At 46.5% G+C, this 11,944-nt stretch overlaps 1 protein-coding gene across 1 annotated transcript; it reads right to left on the minus strand.

Annotated features, from left to right (window-relative positions):
* Window positions 1–183: 183 nt before the first annotated feature.
* Window positions 184–10,403, minus strand: LOC115387759 (MAGUK p55 subfamily member 2-like). Its single transcript, XM_030090603.1, has 15 exons — window positions 10,338–10,403; window positions 6,862–7,010; window positions 6,695–6,743; window positions 6,418–6,518; window positions 6,082–6,237; window positions 5,831–6,001; window positions 4,424–4,531; window positions 4,203–4,322; window positions 3,979–4,110; window positions 3,762–3,864; window positions 3,261–3,329; window positions 3,016–3,177; window positions 2,728–2,930; window positions 2,524–2,652; window positions 184–2,132 (listed from the first exon to the last, which is right to left on the minus strand). Exons 3-15 carry the CDS (start codon window positions 6,723–6,725, stop codon window positions 1,956–1,958), a joined length of 1,662 nt encoding a protein of 553 aa, XP_029946463.1. The 5' UTR covers window positions 6,726–6,743; window positions 6,862–7,010; window positions 10,338–10,403; the 3' UTR covers window positions 184–1,955.
* Between the last annotated feature and the right edge of the window lie 1,541 nt (window positions 10,404–11,944).

Here is an 11,944-nt window from a genome sequence, read left to right on the forward strand (position 1 = left end):
ATTAAACCAAAATGATCCAAATCTCCATCCTCTATATTCAGTCCACTCACTCATTCTTTCTGTGCAGTCTAGTGAAGATTAGCAGCTTCTTGGGGTTGGAATCCATCCTGCTCCTCTCACATGCGATCAAGCTTTTGTTTCCATGAGAAGATTTAAAAAGACACTCCGTGTTTACTTTACACATAAATTCAGTTTAATGACTTCACGGTTTTTCAAAGTCACTGGAATTACATTCTGGAGCTGATATATGACAGTGATGCACCGCAGTTAGTCCCGGACACATCGGCCAGTCTGTCTTCCATCTGCCAAAACGTAGAGATCCGCTACAGATCTGCGGACTGTAAATGTGAGACTGGCACGTCTGTTCTGCGGTGAACTCCAGGATGCATCACGGTCATGAAACGTTGAAGAAGTGGGACTCACTCTCACCACCGTGTACATGCAGTGCGTACGGTCCAAGCTCGGAGACTTTACAGTTTATGTACACAACGTTTCCAAGACACGAGGGAAAAACACGGTCTTATTGCATCAATGGCGGTTCCAGAAGTCAAATAGAAAGTACACAGTGCGATTCAGGACTTCTCCACAATCCCAGTGTAGCTGCCAGACGTTTCTGGGCCGGGAGAAACATCAGTTTACTGACTGAAAACATCTTTTTTAGCGTATAAAGGATTGGTTGTGCATCAGAAGGACTCTGTAGCTGCCACAAACACACAGAAGTAAAATGAGCTGGAGGAGTTTTCTGCGGCTCCGGAGGGAACGGCACAAACAGACCTGCTGTTATTGACTGTGAGCGTACCGGCCTGAGCAGGATCTGCCGTCCGCTCTCCACAAAATGACTCCAAACAGGGTTTTCTCTGCTCTCCATACCCCCCTGTATACACCGGTCAGTCCAGAACGCAGAGACATCAGGATGAGACGACAGGAAAGCTTAGACGTTCAGCTATTTTGGCACTTTTTACAGCTTGTTGATGTTTAGTACATGGATCATTCAGGAGTGTTTTTTAACACCGACTCTAAAAAGGTTTTAAATCTTGAACCAAACTCCTCATTTCCCTCAAGACTTCATAATTACTGTAATGGAGGAGTAAAACAGTCAGAAACATCCTCTTCCCAGCATGCAATCTGAACTTCTGAGAAGAAATGATGAAATAAGTGAAGAAATTCTTGAAAAGAATTGTAATAAAGACAAATTGAAGGTATTAAACAGTGCAAACAGAAGATTTCTCATAAAAAAGCATCTTAGTACCTTAATAACACAACAGCACTGTTTCAAGTCAGTAAACTGACCAAACAGCTCCATGGTCTGTTAAATCCAGCAACTGAAGTAAAAAGAAAAAAAACAACAGTGGCTGGGGCTGCTGGGAAACTGATCTGATTGAGAGAAAACAAACCGGTTCCCGTCACACTGAATCACGAGGGAAAGATGATCAGGCCTTATTTATGGAGATGACACCTAGTTTTAACACATAACTCTTATTTTATTCACCACTTATTGTTTGTTTCGTCATTTCTTCTCAGAAATGTGAAATGATGACGCTGCTGGCCTGCAGACGGCGGCAGTGGCTCGCTGACAGACGCTAATCTGGAGGTTAAAGGTCGACTTTCGTGCTTTCTCAATGTGTTCGAGCGGAAAAGCAGATGAAATGAAGAAGAAAAAGCAAACAGGCAAGAAGTTTGTTGGTCGGATACGACGCGGGCTGATCTGAACTCGTCCGGTACGCGAGCGCCGCCCGAGCGGCGAGCTGCTCCTGATATGTAAACAATGGACATCAGTAATGGCACGAACAATGTAGAAAAACATACAAAACATAGAAAATGGTCAGTGGTTTAGCACTACACACACTCTCTCACACACACACACACACATTCGTCTGATCCCCTTCTGTGCTTTCCTCACGATGCTAAGCTAACGCTAAAAGTAACGCCGACGACTCGGGGAAGGCGGGGGGAGACTAGAAGACCCAGGTCACCGGGACCCACTGGGGGTTCTTGGAGACCGTCTCCAGCGCCGCCTTGACGGTGCGGTACGTCTCGTCCAGGTTGTCGTTGACGATGCTGAGGTCGAAGTAGTGGCCGTACGCCGCCTGGATTTTGGCGCTCTCGCTGCAGGTCCTCCGCAGCTCTTCATCCTGAGGAGGGCAGGAGGAGGACGTTTAAAACAATAAATAAAAATCACGCGATGAAGAGACGAAAGAGAATCTGATGCACATCTGAACATTAAATATCTCAAATATGGTCACTAGAGGTCATCAATCGGTGACCTCTAGTGGTCACAGATGGTTTATACATCAGAAGCTTCCTCATATTGGTCACATGACGCAAAACCAATACAGATGTGCTGAATGTCACATTCAGGGCTGGAAGCTTTCTTATTAGAATATCTTAACAATAAACCATGGATTGTAATTTTATCCGGATCGCTCCTGGAGGAGCAGGAACAGAGGACGAAGGTGAGGCTGAGGTGAGCGTTCTGAGTGTGAAGGGCTGAATGGAGGAGAAGGGCGGGTCGGTCCGTCGCACCGTCAGCGTCTTGGCGACCACCCCGGCCTCCACCGCCGACTGGTTCATGGCCTTCAGCACCTCGAAGTCCGGGGACTGCAGGAAGACCACGTAGGGCAGGAACTCGGAGGTCCGCAGCACTTTGAGGGACTGAAAACAACACACAAACACACACAACATGAACACATGAACCAAGCCCCGCCTCAGTCAAACGTCAGGGCTCACCTGGGGGTTGGCGTCCAGGATGCAGACGCGTCCCGCCTCCACCACCTCGTGGATGGAGTCCATCTTCAGGCCGTACAGGTTCCCCTCGTACTCGCCGTGCTCCAGGTAGCGCCCGTTCTTGATGTCAGCCTCCATTTTGCTGCGGCTGGTGAAGCCGTACATCCGACTCTCGCGCTCGCCCTTCTTGGGTTTCCGAGACGTGTCTGAACACGGGAGGACAAAGAGACGGTCAGAGCGGCGGCGAGCAGGACGCCGGCTGTCCGTCCGTCCGTCTTGGGCGTCTCCTACACGGGATGGTGGTGCCGAACAGCTGCGGATCCCTCAGCAGGAGCTTGTTCTTCAGCCGGCGCCGGCCGACGCCCTGAGCGCCAATCAGAATCAGCGTTTTCCTCTTGAAAGGCGGGACTTTGGCCACTTCCTCGTAGAGCAGGATCTCATGTCTGTCGAACTCTGGGAGAAGAAGACATGATGGGCGCCGTGAGGAGCTGGGAGGAGGACGCCACGCTGGAGGACGACTGGGGCGACAGAGATACCTGCGTTTTTGGTGGTGACGTACATCATCTTCTTCTTCTTCTTCCCTCCAACACCAGAACACAGATTTCCTGTCAGAGTGAAAGAACGGCGTTATCGAGTCGACTCTGAATCAGATCGTCTGATCGAGACCCTGTGAGGTCGCTGGATTACAGTTATATTAATATTATTATATTAAACTGGAATTCTGAAGAGTGAATTCAGTGTTAACTAGCAGAGGATTACTTGTTTTAAATCCTGAATGATGAATGATCCACTGATAACATTTAACAGTGTTAACTTATTGACTGAAGACATTAGATGATCCTAAGATTATACCAAGACATATTCTATTTTTATTCAGATTCATCTTCATTTCCTTATTACAACCTTCTTCTCTTCCCTTCACATTACTTCTTTCTAAACACAGAACTCTCCTCAGATCTTCTCCACGTTCACCCTGAATGACTTCTGACTGCAGTGTGTAGCGGCGGCCACCAGAGGGAGACAGAGAGCGGCGTCACCTGCAGGAGTCAGCTCCACGTCTCTCTTCACGAAGGCTTTCCTCTTCTCCTCCAGCATCTGGGAGGGAATGAGGCCGGCGCTGCCCCCCTCCACGTGGAGGGCCTACACACACACACACACACACACACACACACACACACACACACACAGAGTCACCTGTGGCTCCAGGGCGGGCTGTCGACCCCTCCTCCCCCCTGAAGCAGGTTGCTTCCGTACCTGCCACCAGTTGACGTCGTCCTGGTTGACGATCTGCAGGATGTCGCCCGTCTCGAAGCGAAGCCCCGCCTCCTTACAGGGAATCAGGTTGTCATTGGCCGGGTCGTAGTCATAGTGGCACTTGAAGAACACCTGAAACAGAGACACACACACTCTGTTCAGCTCCGGGGCTTCGGTCACGCTCTGTTCTGCAGCTGACGCTGGAGTGTGTGTTCCTGCGCCACCTGTCGGGGCGGGATGGCTTCGTGGTAGCTGGGCAGGATCTTCAACACCACACTCCCGCTGGCGGCCTGCAGCTCCTCCTGCAGCACCCGCGGGTCCCGGCCCACCTCCCGTCCGTTCACCTGGACACACAACAAGACGTCAGCCGACGGAGCCTCGCGTCAGGAGCGGTGGGCGGAGCTCCAGCCTCCAGGACCAGAGCAGAGCGGGAGTTGTGGAGAACCTCTTTGATGATGTCTCCGACGTGCAGCAGGCCCTGCTGGTCCACCATCCCGCCGTGGAGGATTCTCGCGATCACCAGCTCTCCTCCCTCCACCTTGAAGGTCACGCCCTGGAACACCACGTCCGGTCAACACACCTCCCTCAAAGCCGGCTTCACTGACACGAACCGCACACCAGTGTGTGTGTTTCAGTGTGTGTTCAGAATTGAGCGCAGACATATATTCATTATGTCAGTCCAGAATTATGTCAGTCCAGAGTTAAGAAAAAAAAAAAAAAAAAAAAAAAAAAAGAGGGGAGGATGGTCTTCATTAATTTGTCATTTTTCTACATCTCAGACGAATACTGTAATACATTTTCATGTTTACATAATTTGACAGTTTTTCAATGAAGCTCAGAGTGAAATAACAACAGTAGTCGGTTATTACTTCGCTGAAGAGAATTATGTCTTACTTTTATCTGTGAAAGCTCATCGATAAATAACATTTACTTCAATTCCCTTTAAAAAAACATTTTAAAATTAAATAACTGCAGCCAATAACATAATAAAACAAACAGGGACTAATTTATTGTGAACACTTTCTATGCATTTGGTTTTATAATGAAAAACAGATTTAGAGGATACTAAGTTATTAAATATTCTATTTCTATTATTGGCATTATGACATTCAGAATGTCCAAAGTTATTTAAATATTGTCGTTTTGCTGGACGCTGGTAGCATGTGGTGGCAGGTACTGAAACAACCTGCACCACCTTATTCTGATGGGAGATTTTATTCTTTAATCTACGGACTGTGGAATATTCTCAGTCAACTGGAGGTTTTCTGCTAATTAAACGGCACTGTTTGACTCAAATGAAGTGAAATCCCAAGTTTGAATTTAATAGCAGACGGGGTTCGCAATGGATACCGAGCCCCGGCACTAAACGAGCTGTTGGAATACTGCAGGACCAATAAGCTCAGACGGTAACGGGTCTTTTAACGGAGAATTACAACAGCGCTCCAAAACATTTTTTGCACCACAGAACTTTTTTAAACATAATTTTTCTGCAGAAGGTGCATAAAAATGCCTTCATGAAGACTTCGTGATGCACTAAAAAAGGATGGAGAGAAGCTCAGGAAAGAAGTATTTTTCAAAATAAAACTTAATGCAGATTAACAGCAATGAAAATGTCCCATTTCAAAATAAAACTTTTTGTTCAGTCTTTGTGGCCTGTTACGAAATGACGTTCAGACAGTTCAGCCTCACAAACAGTTGATGGTGCTTGTGGCGTTAACCAAGATGATTTGTTCAAAATATTGCTTGAGAACTTTATTTTGTTAAAAAAAAAAAATCAAAACAAAGTAATGTTATAAATACAGGAGAGTGCCGATAACTTCTAAATGATTCTTAACGTGTGTGTTTGACCTACCAGATGCTCGCCCGCCACTTTGCGGATGCCCACCATGCGGATGGCGTCGGGTGGCAGGTGTGTGTTGGGTGTGTGTCCGTCTTCCGGGTCGTGATCCACGAAGTCACAGGGACTGGGAGGAGGGCTGTCACAGGTCTGAGAGGCCACCGAGTCGTGAGTCTCCAGCAGGGACTGAAGGAAAAACACGGGTTACTGATCCAGACCAGCTCTTCAGGGCCGTGTGTGTGTGTGTGTGTGTGTGTGTGTGGTACCTGGAAGTGAGGCTGTGTGAGGATGCGGGCCAGCTCGGCTGCAGTGTCGGAGCGATGCGTGAAGGGGTCCAGGTCTCGGAGGATCTCCTGCAGGAGCTCCACGTTGTTCTCCCTCACCGGGGACAGTCGAGGCTCCTTCAGGCCCTCCTCCTGCTCCTAACGGCCACACACACACACACACACACACACACACACACACACACACACACACACACCAGAGTGGACACACCGCAAGCCTGTCAGACACCTCTGGAGCTGTGTGTGTGTGTGTGTGTGTGTGTGTGTGTGTGTGTGTGTGTGTGTGTGTGTGTGTGTGTGTGTGTGTGTGTGTCCCACCACAGGGCTCTCCATGATGCCCTTGAGGTAGATGAGGTCCAGGTCATTGGCAGTGGTGGTGCTGGTGGTGCTGTCGCTCATCGCGTCTAACACCTGGGGCACTACGTTACACACACACACACACACACACACACACACACACACACACACACACACACACACACACAAAGTAGTTTGATAAATTTCCGCAGCGCCATCATTATGATGGACTGCAGTGGAGTGAGGCAGACTGGAGAACAGTGAGTCTGGTGCTGAGGTGGGCGGAGCCTGCTCTCACCTGGCTCTGTCCTGGTGGAGGCCACAGGCATGGTCGTTCTTCAGGAGATCTGAGAGAGGAACCGGACGGAAAACAAACGTGATCAGGGTGGAGCTGCAGTGAAGGAATCTCCGAGGGGGAGTGCAGTAGAACCAGGAATAACAGAACGCTGCTGCAGTGGCCAGCACCCCCGGTTCCAGGGGTCCGGGCTCTAGGCTCAGTTCCAGTCCAGGTACTGGTGTTGGCATGTTGTCCTGGTGCATGGATGGAGGGATGGACGGATGGATGGAGGGATGGACGGATGGATGGATGGACAGACGGACAGATGGATGTTACTCTGAAGAATAAAGCAAAAAGACAGGACTGTACCATCATCAACTTAAATGCTCATATTAAGGAAAAAGGCCCGATGTGGGCAGACCAATGGAAACCAATGTGTTATTTATCACTATTCTAGAAGAAACCGGGTCTTTCTTAGGAGTCTGGAGTTTTCAGTGTTTCTTCTCAGCGTTTCCTGAGCGAAGCACGCCTTCCCGGCTGGCCTCAGACTGAAACGCGAAGCTGCACCGCGCTCTGCCAGCGAGGGGTTCTGACTCACTCCAGCCTGTTCAGGCAAACCGTCCAGGAAAGGTGTGAAGCTGAACCTGCACACGGGAACACGTGGAGTGTTCGCACTCTGCACGCTCCCCCTCCCGTCTGGCCCCCACCCCGACGCAGCCCGACGGAGGCTGGGGCAGAAACAGAGGCGAGGAGGGGGGGCAAGTGGGCGGACCTCATCTATACAATGACAGGAAGGACAAAGGGGCATTTACAACAATATCCATCTCTTTATGAGCGGGAGCGCCGGCCGGCTGCTTCACGGCTCCCGGCTGCCATGGAAACCCGTCCACCCTCATATTCCCACTTCCACTGAGCGGCCGTTACGCAACACTGCAGGCAGGGAGCGTTAATCGAAGCTAATATCTCAAACGTGGAGTCGCTCCCAGGCTGCATCATCGTTTCCTTTAATGTAAACTCTTCAGCAGATGAGCTGGAGTCTCTCTGTGGTGATTCCCCCCCCAGCTGGGACTACACTTGTTTCTGTTTTCCCATCATGCAATTTTCCAGTAGTGTGTCAGAAGCAAACTGAGCAGTGTCTGCAACAGATTTAATTTATGGCTACACAGTAATCTCTGATGAAAAGGCCTAAACAGTCTCCTAAATACCTCTGATCAGCATCTTGACCGGCTGCGTTCAGGCTGGGTTTTGCTCTCCGGCTGCCACAGACCAGCCAGCAGAGTTTCTGTTTCCTTCTGTTCTTGTAATGTTTGAAATCACCCGGTGGCGCTACTGAATTATTCTGCTTCAGCCAAAGCACCAACCGTACACCAACAAAACATGTTATGCAGCTACGAAGTTAATACATGTCAAAAGACAACTTCACAGAAATCTAAATATTCAAACACAGGAGCAGTGGAGGGGTTGATCTATGGAGTGGTGGAGGATTGGATGATGCAGCACATGCACACACACACACACACACACACACACACACACACACACACACACACACACACACACACAAAGCCCATCTGCTCCTCCCCCTCCTTCCCACCCTCACCTCCCCACAGACTTCCATCAGGTCATCTAACATCTCCCCCTTCTTCCTCCTCCTCCTCCTCCTCCTCTCCTGCAGTTATCCCTCCTTTATTCACCTTCCCCCCTCAAGGCCCCTCCTCCCTCCTCCTCCCTCCTCCTCCCTCCTTCTCCCTCCTCGGCCTCCCACCATCCTCCATCTGCTCCGCTGCCTCAATAAAGAAAACACACAATGTTGTGCAGAACCCTGGTCCAAAACATCACACAGCAGGGTGAAAGGCCTCGCAGTACCAATTCGTACCACTAGGTGGTGCGCTGCGTTCAGTTCAAAGCAGTTCAAACCCCTCAACTCTTCCATATTTTCACATGGACTGAACAAGAATTGCTTAATATGGCGTTAAAGTATATAAATGAAATCAGACTTATTTAATCCGACTGATCTCAGCCAGGTTGAAAAAGAAAAGTGAGTGGACGTCTCACACAGATCAATGCTATACTTGACACATTCTCGAGTCTGCAGCTAGGTGGCCATGACAGTGTGAAAAGGACCACATTCACTTTAAAAGTCGTCGTGAGGGAAGAGCCTAAAAATAGACGCCCTTCCATCTGTGATACAGAACAAAGAGTGTTCGTGCGGTCGAGCTCACGCGATCGCGTTCGTGTGAAGACAGATGTTCCAGAACCTCTGGAGCGTTTGATAGACGGGATGCTAACGTTAAAGATCAAGAAAAAGGAGCTGTAAAATCTCCCAGATGTGGAGGAGCGCTCAGTGTTTGACCGCCAAAGCAAAATCACAAGATTTTTTATGAGAAATCAGGATTATCTCCGGAGAATGACGGTGGCACTACCGAGACATTTTCAGGGTTTCTGGTAACACATACTGTACATTGACGATGGTACTGTCTTTCTGCTTTGAAATTTGTTCGGAAAACAAGATCATTTTTTCGTGAAGAGTGATTTTGATCAAAAATTTACTTTGAAATGGAAATTGTGGACTTACTGTTGAATTCAGGTCAGGCGTGTCAGTGCGTGAATTTTAGATCTCAATGAGATGTTAGTTTGATCTCTCTACGACATTCCTACGGCCGTAGCAACCATTTTAGTGAATGTAGGTGGTGCTAGAGAGCACATTAGGGCAGTGATGGGGTTAATTTTTCTATTTTATAAAATTTTTCGCCAGTCCGAATGTACGTGCCAAATTTGGTGAGTTTTCATTGAGGTTTAGGGGGTCAAATGAGAGGTGATGATATAGACTTGATCTGGGGCTCGGTCCCTAATAATGCAATAAAAGTTTTCATGTCAATCATAATAAACAGGGTGTTGGCTGTTAGTTATGAACTCCCTTGTCGATATTGTACTGGCTTGTAAGTTCAGTCAAATTCATTAAATAACACCTTGTAACACCTTTAACACCTTAAACAACACCTTAACAGATAAGAATCACAAAGTGCTTTAATCAATTGTCTCCTCACTGAGCTAAAATTAAATTATGTTGATGAAACATTAAGACTTTAACATGTTCATGTTGAATTGTTTACTGGAATATTGTAAAGCGAGAAAAAACTGCAGAAAAACAGGAAGCTAGAGGCGTTCTTATCTGTATGGGACTCGACTGATGTAAATAATTTCATCAAAATGACGAAAATTGAGAAAAAATAACTAAAGATTAAAAGAAACGCCACGAGTGACGTGAGGAATAATATAATATAATATAATATAATATAATATAATATAATATAATATAATATAATATAATATAATATAATAAAATATAATATAATATAATATCAGAATGTTTTGTTTATTTCAAACACGGTTCAATGAGCGCGCACTGACGAGGCACGCGCAGAGGTCCAATAATTAGTCCCGGGGGTCACGCGTAACAAAGCACAACACGCACAACACACACACACACACACACACACACACACACACACACACACACACACACACACACACACACACGTACATAAACAAAGACGTGCTGCTTAAAGAGGAAAACATAAAGCGCGCGCCCTCACACCGTGAACGCGCCTCGTTAAAGAACCTCGGGTCCGAACGGAACGCGCACTATGCGCGTGCACCTTACCTTTCCACACGGACACGGACACGGTTCCCGCTACCTGGACGTCTCGTGCGCTTCTTGTTGTCGTCTGGTCGCTCTCAGCCCCCCTCTGATGTCAGCGTCAATTGACGCACGACGTACGTTACGTCACGGAGACGTCTCCACAATAAAAGGCTTTTAGGGCGCTATCAGAATTAAATCCCATTTATTGCTCTTATATATTCACTGCTTTATCAAGTCAAGAAGAACAACAGCAGCAATAAAAATAATAATAATTAGCAGAAAGAAGAAGTAGAATATTGTTATTATTAGTTGTTGTAGTATAAAATGTTGATGATAGGGTAATAATAAGCTGTTGGCATTTTACCAGTTTTTCTGTTGTACTACATTTTTGAGATTGTCTCTATGTTGTTTCCATGATAAGAAATTAAAGCTTTCAATCTTTTGTTTGATTTTAGCTGATGGTGCTGGCTCAAAGCTGCAGTCTTTTCCAGGTTTGCCCTGCATGACAGATTTCTACTATTAGTGTTAGTTACTCTGGAAAACTAAAAATAATACCTGAGTAACGGTTTATTTTTCACTTTTTGGTTGTCATTGCGGTTCCTTCTGAAAAGTGGAAATAACATAATCATGCTGAGAACAGTCGTCTCCCTGTTTACTTGAACGGAATTCAGTTTTGAGTGAAAACAAGACAACAGCAGCACGCAGTGGACAGATGGAAGCATTACACTTTAGAAGAATAACTAAATAAATAGCAGAAGAACTGAACAAGGACTAACGTCTTCGTCAGGGGCGTCAAACATACGGCCGGCAGGCCAAAACTGATCTGCAGGAGGATTTATTCTGTCCTTCACAATGTGAAAATTACAGATACCTTCCATTTTCAGTGAAGGAACCTGCTGTTTGTGGTTTATTTACTGAATATCACACAGTTTTCTCAAGAGTTGAGGACATTTATCAACAACGAGACAAAGCATTTAGAACTATTTCTAACACCACATGATTGCACAAGTCATCTAGAAACTATGCCACATTTGAAAAAGTGCTTGTTTTGTAGTGTTTTTAACCTCTGATAACTTTTAAATTGGTTTAACTTCTTAGAAAAAAATCCTCTCATGGCTCATATTTCATTAAATCAATCTCTATTTCGACATTTTCCGATGGCTTCCATTTGAAATGTTGCTGTATCATTTATACAGATGTTTGGCTTCCATGTTTTTGAGACCGTTTATAAACATGGAATTCATCGAATAATCACTTTTATATGCAATGTGTATTTTATACATGAAGACATTGTGAAAACAATCACGCAGAGAAGACGTGGGGCAGGTTCCAGGATTTCTATATCTTGCGTATCATAATGTTTTCTTCCAGCCTCTGTACTACTTGTGTCTGCGTGAATAGTTCTTCACACACGATGTTGTGATTTTCCTCATTCGCTTGTTGACGTCTTCTCGGGAAAGTCACTCATTGAGCCTTGGATACGTAGACACGAGCGTCATCATTCTGTCTCAGTGCATTTCAGTTTGGCTCCAGAAGAAAGTTTGTTCCACCGGTGAGGAATGCAGGAGTTGAAAGCTGCTTTACCTTGATTCCTCTGATTCTGGGAACGTTTAGGAAACCTCTTCCTG

Source organism: Salarias fasciatus, chromosome 4, assembly GCF_902148845.1.
Source record: "Salarias fasciatus chromosome 4, fSalaFa1.1, whole genome shotgun sequence".
Taxonomy (NCBI): Eukaryota; Metazoa; Chordata; class Actinopteri; order Blenniiformes; family Blenniidae; genus Salarias; species Salarias fasciatus.

What these genes read in the sequence shown, in the direction of transcription:
- LOC115387759 (XM_030090603.1), bottom strand. Translation starts at nt 6,725, where the DNA reads ATGCCTGTGGCCTCCACCAGGACAGAGCCAG. An exon ending in ACGACGTCAACTGGTGGCAG is followed by an intron (nt 3,865 to 3,978) that starts GTACGGAAGCAA and finishes GTGTGTGTGTAG; the next exon opens with GCCCTCCACGTGGAGGGGGG. An exon ending in CGTCACCACCAAAAACGCAG is followed by an intron (nt 3,178 to 3,260) that starts GTATCTCTGTCG and finishes TTCTTCTCCCAG; the next exon opens with AGTTCGACAGACATGAGATC.